At 46.5% G+C, this 27,917-nt stretch overlaps 1 protein-coding gene across 1 annotated transcript; it reads left to right on the forward strand.

Moving 5' to 3' along the window:
• The first annotated feature begins 1,061 nt into the window (after nt 1–1,061).
• On the forward strand, nt 1,062–27,812 carry LOC117411778 (glypican-4). The gene is made up of 9 exons (XM_058989443.1): nt 1,062–1,936; nt 17,156–17,314; nt 20,419–20,810; nt 22,443–22,608; nt 24,079–24,209; nt 24,677–24,823; nt 25,309–25,433; nt 25,537–25,712; nt 26,116–27,812. Exons 1-9 carry the CDS (start codon nt 1,780–1,782, stop codon nt 26,319–26,321), a joined length of 1,659 nt encoding a protein of 552 aa, XP_058845426.1. The 5' UTR covers nt 1,062–1,779; the 3' UTR covers nt 26,322–27,812.
• The last annotated feature ends 105 nt before the right edge of the window (nt 27,813–27,917 follow it).

Genomic DNA, 27,917 nt, shown 5'->3' on the forward strand with positions numbered 1-27,917 from the left:
CAAGGATGTATTACTGCATGCTCGAAATCACACGTGTGTCTCACAGCTTTAAAAGCACTGTGTATAGTGTGTGTGTGTGTGTGTGTGTGTGTGTCTTTGTGTTTGGGATCTTACAGGAGTTTTATGACTGAGGCATCTGGAGGTCACAATGAGGCTGAGCTGGGATTTGATCCCACGATCTTCTGGCATCTGGTCCTGGTACCTGGACACACACATTCAATACAGTTCACTAGGAAAATACCAGGTTGCCATCTGTCAGTCCCTTTCATCTTTATACAGAACATTTTACTATCTCTCTGTATAACAGGTAAGGGATTTCCCGGGATCAAATATCGATATCTAACTTGCACAACATATTATTTAATATATGTGATAGATAGATAGATAGATAGAAAACAAACACACTGAGATTAAAATCTCCTTTTGAAGTGTGACCTCAGGCGCCCAAGAGATTTCTTCAGAAACTCAAAACATCCTAGATCATTCACAGAGCCACGCAAACCAATCAAAGAAACTATGCCTGGCAGCATTAGAGGTACCCATACTTCCAAACATACAATACAACTCTGAATCAGAGGGAAGCCTGGGAGAATCCGAGAAAGCGCTTTTTAAAGATAGTCCTCTATACATGACATGTCCTATAAGTATGTGTGGGTGTCAGTGTCTAGTGTCTCGCTAGCTGTGCAGTGTGGCTCTCTGCGTGGTAGATAATAGGAGTTACTAAAAGGAAAGAAACATGCTAGAAGATTTTGAAAGATGCAGTCTGTTTTTTTTGTTTTTTTTTTTTCTAAAAGGAAATCCCATCTAACTTAGAAAACCGGTCTGAAACCAGTTTGGGGTCTTTAAATACCCTCTCAAGTTGTGTTCTAGTTGGGTGATATTAACAGGTGTTCATTTAGTTTCAGAGTTAAATAAAATAACAATGATGCAAATTTATATCTGACCGGGGGAAAAAAAAAATCTGAATTGTTATGTAACTTCTTATACATGAAAACACTTGAATCCATTCCAGAAACTCCAGTCCGGGTATCGGTTACATGCAGGGTGGAATCCGTTCCTGTAATTTCCATGTCTGGAATTCTGGTTGGCCGGCTTGGCTTGGTCTTTGTCCAAAGCCTGTGCGTGATCTCGGAAGCTTGCCTGGGTGGTTTTAGAAACGGGGACCTCGCGGAGAAGACAAACCACGCTAACGCACAGTCCTCCGGAGCAAAGCGACCAACTCAGCCCTGTCTCCCAGCCGGGCACACATCGAAAGCAGCTAAAATTTTATGAACTTTCGTGGCTTCTCCATTGCTCTTTTAATATTGTCCTACAAGCTATTTTTTTGTTGACATCAATAAACTTGGCAGACTTTTTTTCTTGAAGATAATCAAAGCAATCCTTTTTATAAAAAACTTTTTAACACAAACTTTTTAAATCAGTTCTCTCTCTCTTTATTTTTAAAGGAGAACTTTGGTTTTGCAAGTCTTCTTGAAAAAAAAAAACAGAAGGAAAAAATATTTTATTTGAAGAAATACTAAAGAGAAAAAAATATTGATGGTGGTTTGTCTTTTTTTTTTTTTGCAAACACCAGACAGAAAATCTCCGATTCAAAAACGAGGGCCCCGGACGGACTGTGCGTTTGGGAAAGTCTATAGCACAACAGATATAGACTACTGGGAGACAAAACACAGCAAACTATCAAAACCCGCTGCACAGCTTTTGCAGTTGTGAAAAAGTTGAACTAGTGTTTTAATCGATTCTCTTTTAGGTCCTACATTTTTTAATTGTCCTCACACTATGGCTGGGATCAACGTGCTGTCTCTGGTTTGGGCTTCTGCTGTGCTTTTGGTTGCGGTGCGTGCAGAACTGAAGACCAGAACCTGCACCGAAGTGAGGCTCGCGTACGGGTCCAAGGGTTTTAATCACAATGACGTACCACACCAAGGAGTGAACGGTGAGTCCCTTTTAAAATGCATCTGAGCGATACTGCTATTAAAACTTTCTAACCGGCTATGTACTAAAAGGTGGCTTAGAAAAGGGTAAACATACAGCAAGTCCTGCTATTTAAATGTACAGTAAAAACACATTTCTAGTGGATGCACTCCGACTGTCTCCAAAACAAAGCTGAAAAAAGTGTGTACAGTACTAGGCTCGTGTATCTGTACTGAGCTGAATGTTTTTGTTGTATTGTTTAAAATCATATCGTGTTAGATCTACAACAAACCAAACACCCGCTCTGGTTTATCCCAGTAAAACGTGTTATCGTTATGCACAGACATCCAAGAAGCTGCAACTTACACATTTAAAAATAAGTCAACACAGCCCAATGATATGCGCGTATGAAAATCGTTACGCCGTGAAATGATTTTTAGGGAATACAAAAAATGAAATTTTCAGCTTCTTGGTGAGCCGACGAGTGTGTTTGTGTCTATTTGTGTTTGTAATACATTTAGAAGTTGACTGTGCGCGTCCCACGCGAGTCGTGGAAACTCCAATGGAAGTGTGATAAGTTGTTGTGTTAATTGTTCGGTATACAGTGCAAAGCATTGTAGCCACACGGGTTCATGTTTTCTAAGATGTTAACTTTGAGAGACTTGCTACACTGATGCCGTGTATTAATAATATACCACTCCCACGGCACAGAAGAGAAATTAACACGAACCACTTTTGATTCATTTATTACATGCATCTCCTGTGAAATGTAGATGGTGATCCGCCTGTATTTCTTTCGAGTTGCCCTGTAAAAGTATACACGGTCTGTGTTTTCTGTGTTCAGATCAGGAGTTTACTTTTTGGATAAATTGCCTCGATCACTGGAAAAATAAACATTCCTAATCCAGGCACCTTTATTCCCGTGTGATATATAGTCCTGTACCTACTGTTTTACTCGGCTTGTAAATTCAGATTGATTCGGGTCTGGGGTTCAGATCAGAGAGACCCGCAATTGTTGGAGGATGGCGAGGTGGCGTTACTCACTCGGGGTTAGTTAATGTGTATGCAATTAGTGAATTGAGCGCACTGTAGGAGATTTTTAACTTCGCTTTGTTCTCGTTAATGGTCATGTAAATGAGGAGATTTAATCTTGGGGGGGCTCTCAGATGGCCCCTCTGTTTTTAGCGTCAGGCAAGGTGTGAAGTATAAATCTATTGTTAGTGCTTTAGTTTCTCTTATTGTGGATTATTTGTTAGGAATTCGGATTTTGGCTTCGGTAATTACTGGCCCCTGCTCTCGGGGAGCCGAGGGGGGCTCAAACAGTACAGTATACTATATCTTTATTTTAAACTAGAAGTGGGGGTGCATCTTGTGTAAGGAAAGGTGGACTGCCTGCACGGTTCCTCAATGGCCTTATTCACACAGGAGTCGCTGAGCCTGGGGTCCCGTTTCGAAAAAAAAACACTTTCGAGGGTTTCTGAAGAAATTCCAGTACTGCAAGCCCGCATACAAGTCAAAGCTGGCTTTTCAGCATATATATATATATATATATATATATATAATATAAAATAAAACTGAGAACTTTGTACGCTGAGGATCTAACGTATTCCAACTTTAATTCTAAATATAAGCCCCCTAAAAGTGATTTACAATTGTCGGCGTTATTTCACACACACCATGTATGCGGTATAATTAAACTGGATTTTTTTTTTTCTGTATCTTTTAGTTTTTTTTTTTTAAATACATGTAAGATGTAACAGAAGCGGTGACGTTATGAAGAGGCTGCCTTAGGCTACGTGTTACTGTGTTGTACAATGTTAATTTAAACACCTAACCGGTGCGCGTTTCATTCCAAACGAAAGGCTGGTTTCACTGTGTTTAAGAGGTCCAGTCAAGCGGCAGCGGCTCATCTCGTTCTGTCACGAGTTATTATTATTATTTATTTCTTAGCAGACGCCCTTATCCAGGGCGACTTACAATCGTAAGCAAAAACATTTCAAAGGAAACTAAACGGGGTTCTTTCACTGAACGGCTCGCTTACTTAACACGCCCAATGCAAACGGGCTTGTGGGTGTGCCAAGTGGAAGTATTTATACCATTTGTGTAATGCAGTGAGGGACTGGGAGTGTAGCCTACTGGTTACAGTGAGGGACTGGGAGGCAGGTGGTGTAGCCTACTGGTTACAGTGAGGGACTGGGAGGCAGGCGATGTGGTCCAGTGATTTAGAGTGAAATCCTCTGGAAGGGAGTCTGGGGAGGAGGCAGGTTGACTTGGTGTTTGGCTGCGTGGACTGGGAGGGAGGCAGTGGATGTTTTGTGTTTTAAAACCCTCTGCGATGGCTCATCTTCAATACAATGGCTCCCTGTTTGCAGGACCCAACAGCAAGGTAATTACAGCAGACAATCACTTAACAACAAGTGCATTTTGAAACAAGGGCGTCAGGCTGGACAGAGGTTCTTTATCAGGATCTCTTCTCTAAGGAAATGATGCTTTCCTGTTTCTGACTGAGTGAATCAGTTCCAGAGAGGTGGATGATGATGATGGGGCAGAGCTTGAGAAACACAAAGATTTATGAGACATATCTCCGCCTGGCAGATAGAAAACCAGGAGTGGATCAAACTGCAATGGAATTGGGTCTTAGTTCTGTCCCTGGAACTAGAGAGACCTAGAGGTCCACACAGGCTCCTGTGGGGGGTGTGACGTCGGCTCTTCAAATTGTTTTCCACCTCCTCTGTTTATATCCTGTGTTGCGTTTCTCAGACTGTTTGCTGGCTTTTATTTTGTAATCACCCGGTTGGTGGTGCCAAGCCCGCCTTGCTCTGGTCACAGATGCCCAGGAAGCTGATGCAAACAGCCATTTCCTCCACGGAGATGCTGATTAGCTTCGGGGAACCCGATGAGCTGCTTCAACTGGGGGGGGGGGGGTGCACGGTCGCTACCCCACCCAGTGCCCCACCTTCCTGGGCACTAGATTCTGTCATTGCCCTTGTGCGTGACCATGGGGACTAGTTCATTCTGCTGGAGTCCCTGTAATGCAGAATAGTTTAGTCTTGCGTATCGCAAAGCATGTGGAGAGTTGCAGGATATAAAACATTGCAGTGTGCAGCAGGATTAGGGACGGGAAACTGGTCCAGGAGGGTTAGTCCACTTATTCGGGTATAGCTGGTATCTGGAATAGCTAGCGACTTTGGCAGCTGGACGGAGGAAAAACTGGTTCAATTAAACAAAATAAGGACCTGGTTGGCACACAAGGGCCAGCGTTGCCAGTTGCAATAGACAGTATCAACACATGCTTGCGTTAGTATCGGTATCATTGTTTTGTAGTTGGATGTTAGGTTTAATACACACGGAACATACTGAAGCCTGCCTGGATAATTCTTCCGATGGAGACGAGCTGGGGTCTTGCTGTGCTGCATGTGGTTTGCGGGGTGGGCATAGTGTTCCTCTAGCTGCATGGTTTTTGCTCGTTCTGGGAGTATTTGGATGGAACTGGCGGCACCCAGAGCCACAAGAGATTTCCCAGCCAGTCGGTGATGTCTCCAGAGCTCTTTCAGGAACGTTGTAATTGCTGCACAGCTCCATGCGAATAACAGAGATTAAAGCACATCCCTGCTATTAGAGCCTCTGCTGGATAAGGTGCAAGCACAGCTGCACTGCCAGTTTCTCCAGGGTCTTTGCTTTGGATTACTGACATTAGTACTGAAGTGGCATTCTAGCTGCTAGTAAACACTTTAGCTATCCTGTAAATCCCCCTCTTGCCGCCAGAAAAAAACAACTTGCTGAGCTTTGGTTGTGTCTCTCGTTCATGTCCTCCCTCTCTTTCTCTTGCTGTCGTCCCTCTTTCTCTTTCCTCTCCCCTGCTGTTGCCTGTCTCGCTCTCTCCCCCTCCTCTCTCTCGACAGTGTCTTTTATTTCCCTGTCTCAATGACCCAGCGCTCTCCATTCTCCCAGCGAACAATGGAGGTGCCCCTTTTAGCCACATTCCTGCGCGGACCACCAAGGACCTCTCTCTCTCTCTCTCTCTCTCTCTCTCTCTCTCTCTCTCTCTCTCTCGCAGCGCCAGCCCCGCTCGACGTGCAACAATACCCAGCGCTGCTGGGACTGTGTCTCAGAAACGCAAGAGTGTTCAGGGAAAGAGCATTCATGGGAGGCTAGGAAACGCACGCACACACACGCTATATAGATCTGAGGAATGGCATTGCAAATGGACTCCTTAAAATAGAAAGCAGTTGAAGGTTAAACATTTGGAATCCTGCTTTACTGTTCACTAGATGTCAGTCATGCATGTAGAATATGAGGCCGTCGTGTTTATGCAGTTGTATTCAGAAAATATTCCATGGAAGATGCATACATGTTGATGGGATCTCTTTGTATGCAAATGCACACCCCTCGCTCGCTCGCTCGCTCTGACACAGAGACACACACACAGGCAGAGCCAGTCAGGCTGGGGTGAATACCTTGGCCCTCTGCAATAAAGGGCTGCCAATCTTCAGTATCTCCACGCACTCCAAATATGCATTCTTTACTCACTCCAGCAGCACGCCCTCAGACTAATTTACAACATCTGAGCTCTCGACACTGTGTGCTGCTTTAGCAGCCCCCTGCTTGAGAGTGAATACGTCTGTCCTGCTGGAATGAGGGTCTGGAGGGTGGATAGAGAGAGAGACGTGTCCCATTGTGAGTGAGAGCCTGCTTTTACTCGTGTACCAGCCGAACTGTCTTTAATGGGCTGGGTTTAAATAGAACTCCGCACACCTGCCTCTGGAATGGTGTGATAACCCTCCACACTGACACTGTGCTTCACTGCTGGTTAGTTTCAACCTGCTGTAACTAGTCAGTTAGTAATACGAACCTGATGCAGGGGATTGTGTGGGGGGGGTGGGTTTTCATATTTCAGTTGTGCAACGTAACTAGAGTTGAGAAATTCAGCTCTGGCAACCAGGAGCGCCAGACAGCCGCCAGACCAGAGAGAATGGAAATCTCCCTGAGCGAGGCGGCTGTCTGATTGAAGCACGAAGCAGCCTTTACCTGACCACCTCTGCTGGGACTCCAGTCCCAGGGGAGCTTGAAAGGCTCAAGCGACCGGACACCTTCCAGAGAGCTCCTTTTAAACCGTGCTGCAGACCCAGGGCTTGTGAAGGACTGACTAGCTCTGCGTTCGTGCAGCTGAATATATCATGACATAGAAAAGGAACTTCTGAGAAATAACTTGGTTGCTGTTGGGAGCAGTTCAAATAGTTTTTGGCGGTTTGGAGTTCTGATTCAGCGCTATGGGAGTGTGGTAACACAAGTTTCATCCCACACACAGACAAATCCTTTACAGATCAAGCATCCTACTTTAAGCACTGGAAGTAAGTAAGCTACACAAACTGTGTCCCGCGCCCGTAATGGCTGGCTTGGCGAGGTGCATTACAAGTCTGTAATTGGAGCCGGCTGCATGAGATGCTGTTCAGCAGAAGACATGCTGGGTTTGTTGTGTCTGATAACAGCAGTAAAACCCAAACTCTGCAGCGTGGATTGTGCAGTACAGAGCTACATACTGTACACTGGTACAGAATCCTTCATCCTGCTGAGAGATGACGATCTGCATGTGGTTATCAAATTCAATTAGCTTTTATTTATTTGTTAGTGAAGTTGTTAGTGTGGGAAAGTTGAGGAACAGTAACTTAACCTCCCACCCTTTTGCTGTGCAGTCTGTCTGTGAGATGTGATAAAGGGTTCAAGTTCTCAGCACTTGCTTGCTGTTGCATTGCATAGCTCTTAAGTTCCAAACATATACTAGATGTCATTATAATTGCACGTTTCATACGAGTAGTAATTATGTAAACCGACACGTTGCTTGTTTTAAGTGGATGTTTTTGAGTTGTAGTTTCTGTGTGTATAATGGGTCTGTTTATTACTGGCTTTTTATTTTCTTAGTCTCCTCCTCCTTCCCTCTTGCTCTCTCCCTCATCCTCTCTTCTCTCTCGTTTCTCCCCCTGCGTTTTCTCACTGTCTCCACAGACGTGCTGTGCTCCGATGCACCGTACCTGTGCTGGCCTGTCAAACAGCCAAGTTAAGAAAACAAACCCTGGATCTCTCTCTCTCTCCCTCTCTCTCTCTCCTGAAAGGCGCTGTGCAGGGTGCCGCTGCACGCATTTCATTTGAGATGTGACTCCCGATAGCGAGGAGTCATTTCAGCACAGACATGATGATGATGATGAGGCTGATATGAACAGAATCAACTTCCCTCGGATCTGTCGGCACCTCTTTTAAACATTAAAGCTTGTCCTGTGTATTTAAAAAAAAAAAAAAACATTCAGCAAGATTGAGCTGGCTTTTGTAAGGGGGGTGGGTGGGGTTAAATGGCTCCCAGGATATGACAAGAGAGCCTCCCTCTGTCAACTGCACTTGAGTACGTTGTAAGAGTGTGCTTTTTCAGGTGAGCTGTACACTTCTCTGTCCAGACTGACTTCGAGTGTGGGATCTTGAGCCTGTGACCAGGGGAGATCCTGGCTGTTTTGAAGCTTGGTTAGACCACAGCGTTCTGGACCAACCACCCTCTCCTGTCCAAGCCCCCGATTTCAGGAATAGTGCAGCGTTGTGAAGTGAGCTGTGTGGGAAAGAAGCTCGCCCAGGCTTCTCTGTGACTCCAGGCCCCCCAATAGGGAGTTTTCTTTGGCAAAGCGTTAGTTCAAGAATGCAGACTTGTTGCCAGGATGAATAACCATTGCATTTCAGACCGCTGCCTGTCACATTATTACCTATTGTCATAATAATTGTAATTCGAGGCTGGCTCCCTTCCCAACACAATCCCAGTTCTCTCTCTCTCTCTCTCTCTCTCTCTCTCTCTCTCTCTCTCTCTCTCTCTGTGCTGCTGAAGGGTGCAGGAGGAAGTCTGGTGTGGAAGGTGGACATCTTGACGTAGTTTGAACCATTCCAGCTTTTATAGTTCCACCTGAGATTCATTAGACAAACTAGAGAAGTCCATCAACTTCCTAGAAAAAGCAGTAACGTCCGGGACAGCTTTGGAGCGGTCATTTTTCTTGCTCACCCTGCACATTTAAGGGGAATCACTTCATATCGAAATGTGTGCTGGACACTGTGCCCCCTGCACCCTACTGTTGCTCCTAAATTTGTCATGATCTGATCATAAAAGCTCCTGCCAGGTTGCGATTTTTCTGTTGGTTCATTTTTGTTCCGTGACCCGCGATGACTGTTTCACTTTGGAATGTTGGCAAATGGAGTGTCTTGATTGGCTGAGAGGCACTTAATGATTTGTAATAAGCAGGGTCACAGTACAAAGAAAGAGGGGGTGGGTGTGCTGCCGCCAAATGGCTGTGTGTGTAATCAGTGGGTGTGATCCAGTCTCGCACTGCTTAGGAATGAGCAGGGTGCTGGAGTTAAACCAACACGTATTCTACCCAGATGTGATGACATCTATATGACTCCTAATCTTTACAGCGCCTTGTGCTGTTAAATGTTTTTCTTCCCCCATGTAGATCATATTATCTGGCTTGCAAAATTCTGAGCAGTTCTCATTGGGGGTGGAAAAATATGCATGCTAATCCCTGCAGAACCCAGAATGGTTTGGATCCCCACTATCCACCCCTCCCCGTTTAGATCACTCCCATCTGGAGCTGATGTCAGCCTCCAAAGGCTTGGTACGACTCTGCCTGCTGATTAGATAAACACAGGGCTGTCAGTCCAGCACCTTTGAAAATCAAATCCCACATCCTTGCAAAATAAATACAGGGAAGATTCAACATGTAGTTTATGTAGACGTCCTTCCCTACCCTGGCAATGGATGAATGAATCTCCGAGTGTGCCGCAGTACTGTGATTAATGAGATACATACATACATACATACCAAAGACGAGGTTCCAGAACCACTATGTAACTGTTTCAGCACTGCATTAAATTCCATTCAGCGGTAAACGCACACGGCCCCCGGACATGGTGTTTGTTGCAGTTCCCGGCAGCAGTGTTGATGTTTGCCGTGGCTGAGCGATCAGGGATTGCCTCAGACTCTCTCCCTGAGATTTGTGGCCCGGAGCCCAGCGATAGACACTGTTTTATGTTTAACTTCTAAACAGGCCTTGCTGCTCCAGCCAGACAGCTCGGAGTGGCGGTGGAACTTGTGGTATCTGTGAGCGTGTGTAGCTCTGTGTGTGTTTGTGTGTGTGTGATTTTCCTTGCTGTGCAGTTATGGAGGTGTGCATGCAAAACTGTATCTTTCCAAATATCTGCACAATAGATAGGAATAGCGAATGCCTTCCCAGGTTGTGATGCTGATGAAGGAAGGAGAGGATAGTGCTTGTTTACTTGACTCATGTCTGGCTTCACATTCTTTGATTTATTGCTAATCGTGGACTACCCAGTGTTAACATGGGCAAGGTAAAAACTACAGCAAGCACCTAGGTTCAGAATTAGTGGAGCCACCCTGGACCCACGTAACCTGGATATCCTGGTATCTGATCCCTGGTCAGACCCTCTTATCAACCTCCTGAAAATAGATTGAATGCCTAACGTGGCATTTCCTGCTTTCCCAGCTGGTGTTGGAGTCGGATTCTGGAAAAACGCTTTCTGTTTTCAATCTATTTTGGGCGTGTTTTAACTCTTATTCCCGAATGCATATCCGAAGTACAGTAAGAAAGTTCACTTTGAATTTTGTAGTTTTTTGTGACATTTCCACTCCTTCCACCTGGATTGGAACTCCAGGATTTAAGTTTGAGAAAATGTTTTGCAGATTACACATGACTTGCAAATAATCCCTAAACTATAAATTTATACCAGGGTGGAAATAAGACTCCTATTGCATAGCAGTTTGATCCATTCCTGGTTTAATAACACACCTGAGCTTGTTACCTGTACACAGTGGCTCATCATGCTCGCAGTAGAACCTGGAATGGGTGAAGCTGCTATGAAATAGGAGTCTTATTTCCATCCCAGCTCTACAAGAATAAGCACATAATTCAAACCAAACTTTTTTCCCCCTCTCTCTCCATTTCACAGACACACAATGACAATAAGACCCACCATATCAATAAACTTCCAGTCCAGAACAGTGATGCTCCTTGTCTGTGAGCCCATACTTGCCCCACGCTGTTCTGCAGTGGCATCATATTGCTGTCCCTGTTGTCTTTCCATCCCTGCCATGTGTGGAGTTACTGTCTGTCGGGGACGCTCGAGTCCTGGGAAGGTGTCATGAGTTTTGAGGGGTGCTGAAAAGCTTGTTTCCGTTGACAGACACAGTGCAGCGGTGGGGGGCGGGGATTTCCTCCTTGTTAGGAGGGAAGTTGCTTTCTCGAACCGTTTCCTGGAGCTCTTCTGGCAGGAATAATAAAAAGTCAAATAAGCAGTGCTGATTCTGCAGCGCCAGTCCGAGGCCAGGACACCTCAGCTGGCAGCTCTGCCAGTCTCGCCTTCCTGCCAGAGCCGGAGAGCGAGGAGGTGTTGACAGCCACCCGCCGTTTCAGGAAAGGAGAGCTGTCCCAATCAGTGACTCTTTGGTTTCCTTAATTATTGTGAGAGGACCCGCAGCCGTCTGCTAAATCTGCCTCGTACTGTAAGCGACGGCCGCTTTGGCAGCCAGTGTGTGTGTGTGTTCATTTTACAGAGCCGGTGCTGTGCGGTGGTTAGGAGAGAGGCAGTGTAACCAGGAGCTACTCTCGACAATAACCTGCTAAAAACGTTGTGTAGTGTGAAGCATAGCTTGTGTGCGTGTGCTGGATGTGTTGTGTGTTTGCACTTCAGTGTTCGAGTGGAGAGAGAGAGAGAATTGCCCTCGTCGTTACTGTTTGCGTGGGAGTGCAGCTGCTGTGAAGGTTTTCTGTTTGACATCTCGAAGATGTCGTTTGTTTATTATGGGGTCTCTGTTTTGTTGCTGTAGTAACAATACTGATTCGGCAGACCAGGGGAGAGCCAAACCAAGCAGGGCTGCTGGGAGTTCATCCATCTCTCTCACTGTGGGCCTAGGGGAGCGAGAGAGGTGTACATGGTTACTGTTACTTTATTTATTTCTATTCTCCTTTTAAGAGGGTCCCTTATGTATTTTCAACAAACCTAACTTTGTTTCTTTTTTGCTAGTGTGATTTAGAAGCAGTGTGGTGAGAGTGGTGGGTCTTGTTTTTGGAGCTGAGAGACTGGGAGTAGAGGAAGCAGTGTTGCCCTAGTTCTTAGAGCTGGGGCAGGTCAGACAGCGTGGCCTTGGCCTGATGGATGAGAGCACAGTTTAACTTGACAAATTGATCTTTATTGGTGCCGTACATCCTGCTTAGGGCTGTGAGGAGAGTTTGGGAGGGGGAGCAGGCAGAGAAAGGGCTGGAACCTTGTTGGTCAGACATTTTGAATTCCTGAGGTTGGTTTCCTGTGAGCTGCAGTGGTGCTTGAAGAAAGAACTCTGGTCAAATTCCAGAGAGGGTGAGGGAGGGAGGAGAGGAGGGGGTCCATGCATCTTCTGAGATCACACTCCAGAGGAGAGGAGAGGGTCCATGCATCCTCTCTGTGAGATCACACCCCAGAGGAGAGGAGGGGGTCCATGCATCCTCTCTGTGAGATCACACCCCAGAGGAGAGGAGGGGGTCCATGCATCCTCTCTGTGAGATCACACTTGTTTCTAACCCCCACTAGTTTGAAAAGAATAGGAGCTGGTGAGGGTAGTGAGACTTTGGGGTGGGGTGCTGCTCAATGTTATCTGTAAAAAGCACACAATGGATGGGCATGTTAACTGTTTTATTACTTTATTCATTACAACGCACTGATACTGCTGCTATGACATTTATTGGTGTGTATGTATATTCAAAGGATGCTAGAATGCAGCTCATTGTGGAATTTGAATGTTTGTGTGTGTTTTTTGTTTTTTTTTATACCCGTGACAGATCTGAAACGATCGCTTGGGTAGAAGCAGAACACATTTGTTTTGCAGTTGGAAGTCATGTGAGTGAGAGGGAGGGGGAGGGAGGACTCTTGCACCACCTGAGGAACATGCTGTGTGATCAGTCAACACCCATGTTGAGACTGGACCGCACTGTGTAACAGTAGGGGTTTGTACTGGCTGCTGCGTCGTGGCTGAAAACCTTTTCTAGAGCACTTGTGAGCTATTCCAGGTTTCTCTACACACACAGTTAGAGAAGATGGTAATGCATCGTGTTGCTGCTGCTTTTCCAATGAGCACACGTTCCTTAGACTCCTGCAGGAAAGTCCTACACTTCTCCCTTTCCTGTGCTGCTGTCTTCTAAACCACACTCCTGTTGTGCAGTTGTGAATACTGTTGAGACAGGAGTTTTGAGCCAGTGTGAGCAGTCTGAGATAGTGGTGGAAACAGACCAGAGAGAGCTCCCAAGCTTGTCTGACGGATGACAGGGTGCTGAGCACGCTGTCTAGCGCGAGAGCCTGCAAAGGGAAGCTCTGGTCCAGCACGACAAATATTTATTTTAAAGAGATCCTTAGAAAAGCATTGAGCCAGATACTGAAGGACAGCTACGGCAGGACTGGGTCATTGAAACTCCAGCGAGCGGGATCCCTGGTCTGCACAAGCAGATGTAATGCGTTTGCCAGAGGAATTTATATAACTGAGTGTGTGTTGTATTGAAGTCAACATCAACATGAACTGGTTGAGTTTCCCAGGGTAATCAGTCTTGCTTTTAATGCAACTTTTTACTGTCGATCTGGTGTTGTGCTGAAGTTGTCTAAGCCTTAATCCTGTGTGGTTTGTATGATTAATGGGTTTAGAAGTTTGAGACACTGAATTTTGAAACTAGAAATACCAGTGTTAGTAAGGGGGTGGGGTGGGGAGGCAGCGGTAATCAATCTGGGGATTGAACACGTCCTTTTACTGGTGACAAGTGGAAACAAGGTTACTGGTCACAGTGGGAGCCTGGCCTCTCGACCGCTGTCTCGTTTCCTCCGGTAATGGGTCAGTCACCCCCCATTCTGGCAATCCGCAGAGAAGCGTGAGAGAGGAAAGGAGGCTGGGAGAGAGGCTGGAACCAGGACTGTCCTAGGAGGGGGGCGGGGGGGGCTGAGCGTGCCAGACTGTACCAACAGGGGGGGGGGGTTGTAATCCTGACTCGGTACAGAAGGCAATTTGGTCAGACAAGGTTAAGGAAGTGACTAAGTCGTTAGCAATTTAAACCTGGATTGACCGGCACATTCTTCATCCATGCGTGAACACAATGCTGCTGGTAATTGCTGAGGAACAAGTGTTGGGAGAGTTGAGAAGCTCGTGGTTATTGCCCTGGGGCAGGGGGAGGGGAGGTTACTGTTTCTATGCATCCAAGGGCCATTTAATTAGCAGGGGGCTCAATCGCTTGCGCTTTGGAGGCCTGAGTTGGAATCCGTCTTGGATCGTAAGTGAAATGCGTTTGCCGTTCTCCACTTCATTTCACAACATTTGAGTTTGGCACGCTGTGTTCCACAGTTTGTCCAGGATTGTTGAGTTGCATCGCCAGTGTTTTGCAGAAGCTTGCAGAGTTCCCACCTGCTTTCATCCCGGGGGGGCTGGGGGGAGCTGGGGGGATTAGAAAGGGTATAGCAAGCTGAAGATAGTTCCTGTATCTGAGGTTTCTTTGTGAGTGTCAGAGCGTGGCTGGTTGCTGTGGATGGGAGAAAAGGATGTGCCGTTCAGCCCTGATGTCTTATTGAATCTCTCCGCTGTACTATTTATACACAAGGCACAGCTACAGTTTTTTTATTTTTTTATAGAGCGTCTGCTTAATATCCCCACAGAGCCTCCTCTACGGTTCAGCTAATTTGCAGTTGCATGGGTCTTGTGTAAAGCTGTTTTAACCCTGCGTGGTCATGTCCCTGAGACCTTGGCACAGAAGGGGGCTAGATTTTTATTGTACAATATAAAATAAATACCAGTGCATGTGAACTGTGCAGCCTGCTCTGCGGCCTTTGCTTGCTGGGTCTGTTAATCATTAGCGTGCAGGCTGGGGAGAGACTGTAGTACACAGAGCTGTTGGTTGTTTCTTGGAAGTAATGTTTTATTGCGATTTGTTTTTGCAGAGTAAAGTTTGCTTCCCCTGCTCTCTGTTCTGTAATAGCAGGGTTAGAGGGCCGAGCCAGCCACATTTCTAAATGGGTCCCCGCTGCGGTTTCTCCTCGTATGTACAAGACGTGACAGCGCTGCGGCCCCAGCGGTGTCCGCCTGCACGGGCTTGTTTGTGCGGACAGACTCTGCTGTGGGGTTTGGCCCCGGTCCAGTCCTGTCCTTGCTGACCGACTCTTTTGCCCCTTCACGCCTGCTCACAGCCACCGCCTGCCTCTGCAATTCAAGCTTGCTCTTTTGAAATGCTTTTAATAAGAGATTTCCACTTCTGGTTCACAGGGCTCAGAATAACCCTGCTTTTGCAACTAAGCCCATTTCTGCATAGTGTCCCATATATGGGACGCCTAGTTCTGTGACACCTTCAGACACTTCAGTGGTATGCATAACGCTACTGCAGTTGTGTGCCCTAATGCTAAGAGCTATAGAATGAATATTGAGTAACCTGTTTCTCTTCTACAAAGCTAGGCTGTTGAACACAAATCCCAGTTGTTAGTGTAAGAGTGGTGAGGTCACGCAGCATGGACGCACTCGTGCAGTAAAGCTGGCTGTGGTTCTGGAGCTGGAAGCTTTGCAGGAGGCTATCAGGTTGATTGCAGGGCGGCTGAGAGGTTTGTTTCTCACAGAAAAGCCGGGCTCCGCCTGACTGAAAGCCTTCCTAAGCTCTATTCCATTAGCTAAAATAACGGAGACAAAGAATTCCTTTCAGGCAGACAAGGCTGAGGTATTCAAGACACCCCGAGAGGCCAGGCAGGGACTGTGCAGCAGGACCTGGGATCCCAGACTGCTCTAGTGTAGATATTCTTAAATCCATGGTTAGCGTTGCATCAGAGGTTAATCTGTGGCACCTCCATACCAGAACACTTCAATACATGTTCTCCGATAAGCCATGCAAAGTACAAGGGAGTCGCTTGTGCTTGTTTTTGTTATTAGAACCACCTTGTTAAAAATGTTGCTATAATCACCAGGTTCCAGTAATCAGGGCAGTGAGGGTCTTGCTGTGGTCTGCAGCAGGAGGTTTGCAAACGGTGACGGCTTCATCACATAGGACTTCAATGGATCACCTGATGGATGTTGGGAGAGTTAGGTTCACACTTCTCCTCGACACAGTAGTTCTAACAAACAGGAGCTGGAGGGTTTTGGAAGTGCGATGTTGTGGTTTGGTTCTCGACAGGAAGGTGATGTTGGGCTTCCTTTCTAAACCCCGTCCCCAGAAAAATGATATCCGCTAGAGTATTTGAATGCATTGGGAGTTTTTCGTAGAATCTTGCTGCGCTCTCTGAACTGTGATGCACTCAGTAATGGAACTGAGGTATTTAGTAATTGCTCTTGTGTTGAAGAGAGTAGACGGGACAGTATTGCCAGTACTGTACAGGGTTATTCAGTCAGTGGGGAGTGGTCTGGGCTCCTGTATGAACTTGTCCAGCTCTTTTCTCTCGTTCTGCATTGCAACGTTCAGACTTCTCTCATTTAATAAACGTGCAGTTTCAGTTCTCTTCTGTTCTCAGATTCAAACATGTGAACAGTCTTCATTCTTTGGTACAGTTGAATTATTATTATTATTATTATTATTATTATTATTATTATTTATTTCTTAGCAGACTCCCTTATCCAGGGCGACTTACAATTGTTACAAGATATCACATTATACATTATTTCACATTATACAGATATCACATTATTTTTACATACAATTACCCATTTATACAGTTGGGTTTTTACTGGAGCAATCTAGGTAAAGTACCTTGCTCAAGGGTACAACAGCAGTGTCCCCCACTGGGGATTGAACCCACAACCCTCCGGTCAAGAGTCCAGAGCCCTAACCACTACTCCACACTGCTGCCCAGCTGAATGTGTAACAATGAAGGAACATTAGACTGTTTTACAGTCCGGTCCATCAGTGCTCGTTTGGTATAGAGTGACAATGGCTCTTCTAAAGGATCCCAATGATTCAGCATTAACAACATGGCTAGGAACCCCGTTCCATACCCTCCCCACTCTGTATAAACAAGTGTCTCCTACTGTCTGTCTTCAGCCTGTCTGCAATTCATTTCCAGCTTTGTCCTTAAAGTATTGGTTAGGGTTGGCTTCATCAGCTCCTTTTAGATATTTTTAAAGACCCCCCCCCCCCCCCAGCTCCTGGTTGTTGTTTGTAATGTGCATGGCCTGTCTGAGCGCTGTGTAACTGTAATGCTGCCCCTCTTCTTGCAGGTGCCCAGTTGAAGGTGTGCCCGCAGGGCTTCACATGCTGCACCCCTGAGATGGAGGAGAAGCTGAGCCAGCAGAGCCGCACTGACCTCCGAGCCCCAGTGACCCAGCTGAGCTCCAACCTGCAGAGCACCTTCACACAGCGCCACCGCCGCTTTGACCGTGAGTCCACTGCCTCTCCCCTCTCTCCCTGTCTCTCAGGGCTGCTAAACCCTGGCACCAAGCCAGGCCCATCAATCTTCAACTGCTTTTAATAGGAGAGATGTAACCAAAAGAGATATTACATTCCAGTCTCTGTCATTAACCACGAGGGCCACGCTGTCTCCCAGCTCTAACCACGAGGGCCACGCTGTCTCCCAGCTCTAACCACGAGGGCCACGCTGTCTCCCTGCTCTAACCACGAGGTCCACGCTGTCTCCCTGCTCTAACCACGAGGGCCACGCTGTCTCCCAGCTCCTCAGCTCTCTCCTGGCTCGTTCTTGTATTCAATCAATACATGAGGCTGATCTTGGCCAGATGTGGAGTGGAATGTGACGTTGCAGAATGTGCGGCCGCAGCCACTTTCTCTCGCCAGGTCTGTCGTTAACCTCTTGTGTGCTGCAGGGTTATGGCTTTCTTTGGGAGGCCTCCCATTCCACAGCACTTCAGGGTTTATTGCATGTGGTTTACAGACATACCTGAACGTATACATTTACATTTGTTTAAATCTCTGAACCTGAACAAGCAAACCCACTGAACTCCAAAAAAGATTTCCCAGGTTGAATTCACACGCCCACAGCTGACGAAGGCAAGCATCTCTTTCAGCTGCTAAAAGCGAAGAGCAAAGAACAAAGAACTTCAAACTGTGTCTCTCTGTGAAACCGAACCTCACAAAACTAACTGAAAGTAATATTGTCCAGGCTGTTTGCTTTTTAAGTCACGAAATGGAAACTCTGTCGTTTGTTTTTTTTTCTTTCTCTTTCTCTCCACTGTTCACCTCTTTTGTACTCCCAGCTTTGTGTCCTTATCTGTGTGGATCAGAGCTCTGCAGCGAGGCACACCTGCAGGGTGGTGCCCCACATCCCTCCCTCCCTCCCTCCCTCGTGGAGCGTCTCCTGGGAATGGAGGGGCCCCTCTGTGGGACGTGGCTGAGGAGCAGGGTTGAGACTTCAGTTTAACTTGCATGCAATACAATTCATGATTGTGTTCAGAAGTCCCAGAAGATTCCCTAACCAGCAACAGTCCTGGTTGCGTTAACTGCTGAAAATCCTGATCTCGTGCCCCCATCAGGGGGAGATGCCTGCAGAGCAGTGAATCAGTCTGGCATCACCTGCAGTCTGGAACATGGAAAACACAAGGAAACATTGGCAAGAGCTTTCTTTTTATAACCCTTTAAAACTATGCAGGGGATACACACGAAAACTAGCCCCTGCGCTTTCCTTTGGAATAGTTCAATATTTCGCCCCTGTGTTTTAAACCAGTAAAAATGGTGTCCCCTTTTCAGGTTTGACCGTTTTCAAGAGTAGCCCTTGTTTTGATTTGATGAGGGTGGGGTTATCTGCTTTCAAACTGGACCTCCTTTCAATGACATGTAGACCTCCCCCCTTTTTAAAACTAATGTACAAAATATATATTTAACTTAGTCTCACGCCCAATGAATAGTTTTTAACTTTTTGTTTTGTATGTTTTATTATTTATAGTGTGAAAAAAGCTGTAATGTAGTGTGTGTGTGTGTGTGTGTATATATATATATTATAATTTTAAACTGTCTTGCACTCGATTGATAGTCTTGAATTTTTTGGGTAAGTTTAGTATTTCTAGCCTAAAGGTGGCTGAGGTGTCTCTCTCATGGGCTCAGCATGTTTGTTCCTGGGCTGCAGAACGACTCTCCGCTGTGCTGTGAAACGAGACTGTGAACGGTGTGTGCACACAGGCTGGGGCGGGAGGAAGTGATAATTGGGTTTGGAGGGGGGAGGGGGGCTTGGCGTGCCCTTTCACATGGCTTAACACCATGAGAGGAGCAGGAGAATTGAAGTGGAATTCCTGCTCTGGAGTCACAGTCCGGCACCTCATATTCTGAGTGTGGAGCTGGGAGTCTCTGCAGCTTTCAAACACATCGGGGTGTGCTTTGTAAGTGATTCTATGTTTAATGTTTGAGAGTTTCGGGTATTCAAGGGACGGTTTCACAAAGCACTTCTAGGGAGCAGTCTGTTAAATCCAGTTTAAAGCAACAGAATAAACTGCAAGAATGTTTCTTCTAAAGACTATTCAAACTGAATTCTACACTACAAAACCATGTGCAGATCTGTCTTTAATATTGTTAAAAACAGGTAGAAAGAAGAGAACTTGCTTTGTGAAACTGAACCTCCACTATTTTCTTTTACTTTGAGTGGTACAGCTTGAAAGGTAAATCACGTTTCATTTACTCTGAAATGAAAGAAGGGGGAAGCTGAAAAGCTGATTAAACATTGAAAATGCTTATTGTGGGAGTGTGTGCTTCCCCACGAAGGAGTCCAATTAGGATGTGGGGGGACGGGGGACAGAGAGGTAGATGGCATTCCTTAGGATTAAGCTGGGTTATTGTTCCTGCTCCGCTGTGTGGGGAGCAGGCTGAAGCCACCCTCTCCCTGTCTGGGGTGAGTCGCGAGAGAGAAGGGGGCGGGATTTACAGGTCAGAGGCTACCAACCTAGACATTGGTTTTATTAAATAATCCTATTGAAATTCCCATTGAGGAAGGGAAGGGCGGGGGAGAAGGAATGTGGGCACAAAAATGTCCGTTAAGGAGCCTTAAAAAAGAAAGAATGTATAGACAGATCTGTTCTGCCATTCTAGCTTCACATCAGAAAGTCCCCTTCGTCACTGCAGTTCTATTGAACGTGGTGTTCTGTGATGTAGAAGCACAAGCAGCCAGCCAGACTGGCGCGCTTTGTAACCGCGTTGATTTAATGAGGCGTGTGTTTTGATTTCACTTCGATTCCTTTTCCTAAACCAAACAGAAATTCTTTTTTTCTTCATTCTTCAAAACGGTTGCATGCCCCTGGATGCCAGTTAAATTAAATTAAAACTAACGGGGAGACGGAGCGAAAGGTTACAAGTTACGCAAGTATAACATTGTTGTCATGTGCATTTGATCCGCAGGTTAGAGCAGAAAGCTGGTCTCTCACTGTAACTGTTTCCTCTCCTTGTCACTCATGATAATCCTTTTATGGCTCTTACTGACTTGGCTTTTGCAATAAAGGTGGTTTTTTTAAAGATCTCTTACATGAACTTCCTCTCGTGTCTCCAGAGTTCTTCAAGGAGCTGCTGGACAACGCGGAGCGCTCCCTGCACGACATGTTCACCCGGACGTACGGAGTCATGTACGTGCAGAACGCAGAGCTCTTCAAGCAGTTCTTCCAGGACCTCAAGCGCTACTACGTGAGCGGGGGGGTGAACCTGGAGCAGATGCTGTCCGAGTTCTGGGCTGGGCTGCTGGAGCGCATGTTCAAGTTGGTCAATGTCCAGTACCATTTCACTGAGGAGTACATGGAGTGTGTCAGCAAGCACACTGAGCAGCTCAAGCCCTTCGGAGACGTGCCTCGCAAGCTCAAACTGCAGGTCACGCGCTCCTTTGTGGCGGCCAGGACTTTCGCACAGGGGCTGGCGGTCATTGGCGACGTGATCGGCAAAGTGTCCACGGTGAGTTTTTTAAAAATTTCAATATGAACGACGCTTTGCTGTTGCAGTGCGCAGTTGGCCTTCCGGGGAGAAATCATGTGACGTTACGTTTTGAGCTCCAATTGTTTAATGGTATAGTATAGTAGCCAGTGGAGTCTGAGTTCAAAGGTCACAATGTCACATGATTTCTCAAGACCAGGAAGCAAAACTGAGATGACTGCTAGTTAAAGCAATAGAGAAAATTATCATTCTATTACAGAACTCACAGCATTCAGAGTGACTGCGGGGGAGGGGGAGCAATATCTATACATGAGGGCCTGTTAATTACATTGACAGCTGTATGTCCTTTTAAAGGGCTGACGAAGCAGGCTCGCTCGCTGTCTGTCACTGTAGCCCGGAGCTGAAACTCCTCATTCTAAAAGAAAACATTTAGCTTGAGAGGATACTCCAAGATTGCAGCCTTTACAGCTTGCACATGTGGAACTCCTCAAGTTTTCCATTTCTCTTCGTCGAGGGAGGATTAATCAGTGAGAATCTAAACACAGACCCCCACCCCGTCTCTCCAGGGAGCCTCAGGAATCCCTCCATCACTGGGGAAGCTATTGCCCCCTTGTGCTGAAGGCAGACAGGCAGCGTTGATAGACTAGACCGAGTAAGCTGTGTTGTCCTCATCCCAAAGTACCATTCTGGAAACCAGTCTCCACCAACACTGTTCCAATGACTGCGTACGTCTAGCAGGCTGCCTGCATTCAAATCTCTGTGAAAACAGCAACCGTTTAGTAATGTCTGTGCATGCTGAACCAGGATCAATCCAGGTCTTTTCTGCAGGGATTAGTGTGCAGGCCCTAGGGCTGAGAGTGCAATGGGTTCAAGTAGCAAAGTAGTTTGGTGTTTTGTTGGAATTCTTAATTTGTAAGATGCAAACTTGCAGCTCCAGTAGTTCTCCTTCAACTGACCTTATATCTATTGTTTCCCTGGTATCTGACGACTAGGTCTAATGGGTTAACCTTGTCACTGGTTATCAGCCTATCAATAACTCCACCTCCGCCTTATCAGTTGCAGATTGGGAAACTGCAGCTGGGATGAAATATGTCTGTGCACCGGGCTGTAAGCAAAGCCCAGGCAGCAGAGTTTAAACAAACCAGTCAGACCTGGTGGGAGGGGAGGGGAGCTCCCAGCTTGTTTGATCAGGTGGGACGTGTCCAGTTATCGGGGGCACTGATGTGTACAGATTGTACAGGCTCTGTTTATTTCAGAGTCCAGGGTCCACTCTCTGGCTGGGATCAGGGTCACCCTTGTTGAGTTTCATGTGCTTGATAGCAGCTTGCACTGCAGCAAAACTGGAAGCAAACATTGAAAAAAAAGTCAGCCTGAATTGGTAATACCAAAAAATGTATAGCTGCTTCAGCTGACACATCACCTCAAGCTATTGAACTTAAACAGCTTGATTGAAGTGAACGGCGTGCATTCAGAAACTGTGGTGTAGTCGGACCGAACACAGTGTTGAGGTCGATTTAAAACAGCAATGCAAAAGACTGGGATTGGGATGCGAGGCTGAAGTTGAAGCCACGCCTCCGTGTGAAAAGGATGGGTCTTTCGGAATGGAAGGGATGCTGAACTAACCCCTCTCTCTTGCTGCGCTGCCCCCTACAGGTGAACGCATCTCCGGACTGCGTGAGAGCTGCCATGAAGATGATGTACTGTCCCTACTGCAGCGGGCAGGTGGCGCTCAAGCCCTGCCCCAATTACTGCCTCAACGTGATGAAGGGCTGCCTCGCGAACCAGGCCGACATGGACACGGAGTGGAACAACGTCATGGGTGCGTTAGCGCCGCCTGCTGGGCGCAGTGTGAAGTCTGTGCGCTGTTGTTTGGGGTGTGTCCTCTTAGGTCTGGAAGCTTCATGGTCATTAAGCGGTGCTGTTTTGTGTGTGTTGTTGCATGCAGTTCTAACGTACCTCGTACGCATTGCCAACTTGCTGGGCTACAAGCATGTAGTTTTGAATGGTGAAGGCCACAGTGCAAACATCGCTCACACCTATATACAAATTCACATCAATCCAATCCGCTTTCATAGCGTGGGAACTTAAACAACAAACCTGTGAGTGCTGCGTGTGTTTTGAGATGCTCCTTTTAAAACCTGTATGTAAAGCTTGTGGAACATCAATAGCGGGCAGCACATTTGGAGAATTTACCCCCCCCCCCCCCCCATCCCCCCTTAACCAAAAAATAAGGGTTCAGTCAGACCCCCTGCCTTCCCACCCCATCAAGAAAAGAAAAAAAAAAATATCTGAATTCCTGACGGGTCGTCTCTGCTGGAGGCCTGAATGTGTTCTGTGTGTCGGCTCTGAAAGCCAGCCTCGCATTCCTGAGCACAGCGCCTCACAAAGCATCTGCAGCCAGAGCAACAGCCCTCCCCCACTCCCTGACTTCAGTGCAGCCGTAGTGCATGAAATGATTCCACACTGTGGTGAAGGGGCTGAAGGTTCACCTTGTTTGGTATCTATTCCCTCGTTCTCTCGGTACTGATAATGAGTTGTATAAGGATGCAAAGCTGTGATGGAGGGGTTAGGGGCTGGCTGATCGTTCTCTCCGCTCTCCAATCTCCCCGCTGCCTGCTTTCTTCCACTCACACTTGAGACTGGGAGCCGGCTGGCCGGCCAGGAGAGTGTTGAACTCGCTGCCAGAAGTTTGATTCACTGAGCCTCTTTTAAAGTGGGCTTAAGACCATACTTGTTGAACCTGGCGTTTTTAAAAGATGCACAGGCGCCTAAATACATTAGAAAATCTTGGTGCTAAATGCAAAAGTCTTCTTTTAAAAGATGTTCAACAGGTTTTAAACAGACGCAAGGCTGGTTAATGCAGCTGGTATCCAGCAGAAGAGCCCAGGCAGAGGACTTGGTGACTCTCTGGCACCTCCTAGTGGTGGAAGGGCCTTTGTGTCGTCAGAAATGAACAGTTGGTTTTGATTTGTCAGTGAGTGGGAAGTCTGACCCTTTTTTTTTTATCTCATGTTCTACTGCTGCCATGGGCAATGTAGGCAAAGTGTTTGTGTGGCAGTGCTGGACTGTGAATCTTCAGTCTGTTGAATCTGTACACTGCTACTGACCCATGTCCAGCAGATTACACTGCTCTAACAAGGGCGTCGGATTTTCAAGGGAGTCCCAGCCATTAATAGACAGGAAAGGAGGAAGTTACAAAGCAGACCTGTATAGATTGAACTTGCATTGGTGTGAAGACAGTGGGCTGGTGCCTCTGTGAACGCATCTGACCCACGATTGTGCCCCACAGATGCCATGCTGAACCTGGCAGAGAGACTAGAGGGCCCCTTCAACATTGAGGCTGTGATGGACCCCATTGATGTCAAGATCTCAGATGCCATCATGAACATGCAAGAAAACAGCATGCAGGTCTCCCAGAAGGTGGGGCTGTTTCAGTTGATTTCAATGAAGCGCTCTGAATGCAACCACTGTTTTCAGATAATCAGAGTAGTTCTTTGTGACGCATGTTTTTTCCAGGACAGTCCCAGCACTGTCTAGAATATCTTTGTTTGTGAAGTCTGTCTGTGGAAACCTGTACCTGTTTTGTCATATTGTGTCTGATGTCATGACAGTGTCTGTCTGCCAGCTCCACAGCATTCTTAATGGTATTAGTCATCCTCTACATCTGTAGCTGTTTGTGTTTCTGTGTGTAGAAACATTCATTTCCTATCCTGGCTAGGATCACGTGAAGGTACATTCCACCTGTTTTGTTTTTTGAAAACATTGCATGTTGTGTCTTCATGTCATGTAAATGCTGTGTTGAGTGGAGCTAGTTTTCTCCCACCCGTATCCAGGCCTGCAGTGTTGAAAGAGTTAACTGTGTTCTGTGTTTGTTGGTTCTCTCTCAGGTGTTCCAGGGGTGTGGGCAGCCCAGGCCTGCTGTTCCAGATCGCGTCTCGCGCTCAGCTCCTGATGGCGGGTTCAATGCCAGGTTCCGCCCCTACAACCCGGAGGAGAGGCCCACTACTGCAGCGGGCACCAGCCTCGACAGACTGGTAAGACTTCTACCCCAATACAGGCAGCGTACCAACTTGATACCTGCTGACATTCGGTTATTCTCAAAGGCCAACACTACCCAGGGGTATCTGCATCTGTCCTCGGCCGGCTAGTGTGAGGTGTGTCTCATTTCCAAGAGCTGGTGTTGGATCATCCTGTTTCTGCATCTGCATTTTACAATTAGACCAATTCAAGCTAGGGACTGTTTCTGAAATGTAATCGTCTTGCTTTTCTTTTTAAAATTACATTTCAAGGTATTTTCTGATGAGAATATCATGCAACTGGCCATCTTCCATTCTGTGTAAAGCTGCGGTGTGAATTATAATCTTAAGAATTCCTGCAGCAAATCTAAATTAGCAGTCAGGCTTCCAGTCTCTTTATGCATGACTGGACTGGTGCATGGGCTGCTGTGACCCGAGCTTCACAGACACATGATCTTAATTCTCTCCAGCCTGACCTCCCCTCTCTCTGTGTGCCCGTGCAGGTCCCTGATGTGAAGAAGCACCTCAAACTGGCAAAGAAGTTCTGGTCCACGCTGCCGGAGAGCGTGTGCACGGGAGAGCGGATAAGCGCTGGAGACGAGTGCTGGAACGGCACAGCAAAGAGCAGGTAAAACGTTCTTTCAAAGCTTTTGCTTATTCTGATGCACACGTTGCACTTGAGTCTGTTCCTTTTGTAACACAGTTTCTGAACTTGCGCGTGTGTTTTGCAGGTACGATTCTGTGGTGATGGGAAATGGTTTAGCCAACCAGGTGGCCAACCCCGATGTGGAGGTTGACATCACCAAGCCGGACTTGGTGATTCGCCGACAGATAATGGTGCTCCGCCTGATGACCAACAGGCTGAAGAGCGCCCACAACGGCCATGATGTCACCTTCTTTGACATGAGTGAGTGCTGTTCAGATACACCCGCTGCTTTTGATGGCTTTATTGAAATGCCTTTAGGTCGTCCTTAATCTGGTGTGCTGATTAAACTTTAAGATTTCACTGTTTGACTGTGTGCAATGTTACACCTTTTTATTATGATTTTTTAAAAGGCTTTTTATTTGTGTTGAAAGATTTTTAAAGAATGAAATGCACGCCCAGAAAAAGACTAGGATTCCCGGGTCGGTTATGTGCATCGTAACGCCTACTGATCCTATCTGAAGTTTTGCAAAATGCCCATTTCTTCTCAATGCGGGAGATGCCCATGACAAGCGTTAAGATTGATTCATTTGAGCTGTATAAATGACAAGGTGGTGCTGTTTTGCGTCCTGCCTCTCATTGTGCTGGTTTTGTTCTGTGCCCGCAGGTGAGGATGGCAGCGGGGAGGAGAGTGGCAGCGGGTGCGAGGGCCAGCATTGTACATCCGATTTCGTCTTCACCCCCACCATCACCAAGATCCCTCCAGTGATCGTGAGATCGGGTGTGGCTTCGGGGGCAGTCAGTCTGCCACTGACCAGCTTTGTCCTGCTGCTGGGAGCTGCAGCTCTGGCCATGCTGGCCTCTCGGAGATAATATCTCTGGCGGTAGTAGGAGGACTTTGTCAACGCACAGAGACTGTCTTAAAGAACATGGTCAGCACCTGGCCTTTGTTTGTCATCTGGGGACTTGTGTTTTTTTATTTTAGAAACCAATTATTCAACAGAGATCAGTGTACAGCTTAGGGCCTCCAACCCAACAATTTTTTTTTTTTTGCAGCAGCAGCATTTTGTTTGAGAGAGAGAGAGAGAATATAAATCAGATTTCAATTAATGAGTTCCTCCCCTCTCGCCACCACACATGCACCCCCATTGCTTCTGTTAAAATAACTTATTTTGAGGTTTGTGATATTCATAAACCTCCAGTGAGAATCCCTGATATATAATGCTAGCAAGAGTTGTGGGTCTGATGGTCCTTTTCTTAAAATATAATAAATGGGTCTTGATTGTTGCATTGTACATATAGATTAATAGGTCCTGGGGAACTCTGTGTTCATCCCTGATCAGAAACACACCCAGCAGCTTCCTAGTGGTGTTGGTGTGAAGTCTGCAGGCTGAGGTACAGTGTAAGCAGGCAGGGTGCCCAGGATGGGTCACTCAGAAATCGCTTGAACCCCCTGCAGACCGCGCATGCAGGTGATGAGTGTCTGAGGAGCGAGGATTTCATACACAAGTTTGCGTTCAATGCAAACTTGTCCCGTGCTGATGAGAAGTCAGTTGAATATTTTTTTAAGACCGGAGAATCCCGGTCTGTAGGACCGGTGACATTATTCCAAGATTTAATGAATGAAACTAAAAAGATACTCGAAGAATGACCTGTGCTTGTGTTCCCCATGGAGACCATGCACTGCCAGCCAGCTGTGTGTGGGTGCGTGCGTGCGTGCATGTGTGGAAATGTAAAGAATGCACCCCAGCCAAAATTTTCAAGTCCAAACCCATCCCTTTTTTAACTTTTTTTTTAAAAATAATTAATAGCCAGATATTCACAAGCCTGGAGATTTGAACAAAGCCCTCACTTAGGGGCTACATCTGGTTGTGGTTTTAACCGCGGCTTGCAGTGAATTCTGTTGGTGCTTTCCTTCTCTATGCTTGTTTTTGTATTCACATGAAACGGGGGGCGGACTGACTGCTAAGCTGTTACTGCCAAACTTTTTTCTCTCCCCTAAAGCTGATGTCATTATTACAAGTCTGTATTGGTGTGTGTTGGGAGGGGGGTGTCGGTCCGGATTCTGTCCCGTTGGGGGGTGACTGAGACACAAGGTGGTCAGGATCCCTTGCCCGACCCCTCCACCCGGATCAGGGTCACGACATCTGGCAGAGAATTAACTGGGTGGGGTTCAAACCCACCTCCCTGAAGGTGCGAGATGTGAGCAGCTGGAAGATTGTAAATAAGGACAGCAATGTTATAAATAATATAGAGGTCTCTGAAAGAGGCAATAACAATCCAATGAAAAGTTTTTTGTACACATCGGATAACAATGACTGGAGGAGAGATTATAGATATTAAAAAGTGATGAAAGTAAACAAACGTGTCCTAGTCTTGTCAAATTTAAAGACTGCAATTTTTTTTTTTTTTCCCCCACTTGGTTTGGAAATAGAAATAATTTTATAGCTGTATTTTTAAAATATCAAA

This window comes from Acipenser ruthenus, chromosome 16, assembly GCF_902713425.1.
Source record: "Acipenser ruthenus chromosome 16, fAciRut3.2 maternal haplotype, whole genome shotgun sequence".
Lineage (NCBI taxonomy): Eukaryota > Metazoa > Chordata > Actinopteri > Acipenseriformes > Acipenseridae > Acipenser > Acipenser ruthenus.

Bases quoted from the DNA above. Each gene is read 5' to 3' on its own strand.
- LOC117411778 (XM_058989443.1), top strand. From the start codon at position 1,780: ATGGCTGGGATCAACGTGCTGTCTCTGGTTTGGGCTTCTGCTGTGCTT. The intron at 20,811-22,442 runs GTGAGTTTTTTA...TGCCCCCTACAG, and splicing joins TGATCGGCAAAGTGTCCACG to GTGAACGCATCTCCGGACTG. The intron at 25,434-25,536 runs GTAAAACGTTCT...TGTGTTTTGCAG, and splicing joins AACGGCACAGCAAAGAGCAG to GTACGATTCTGTGGTGATGG.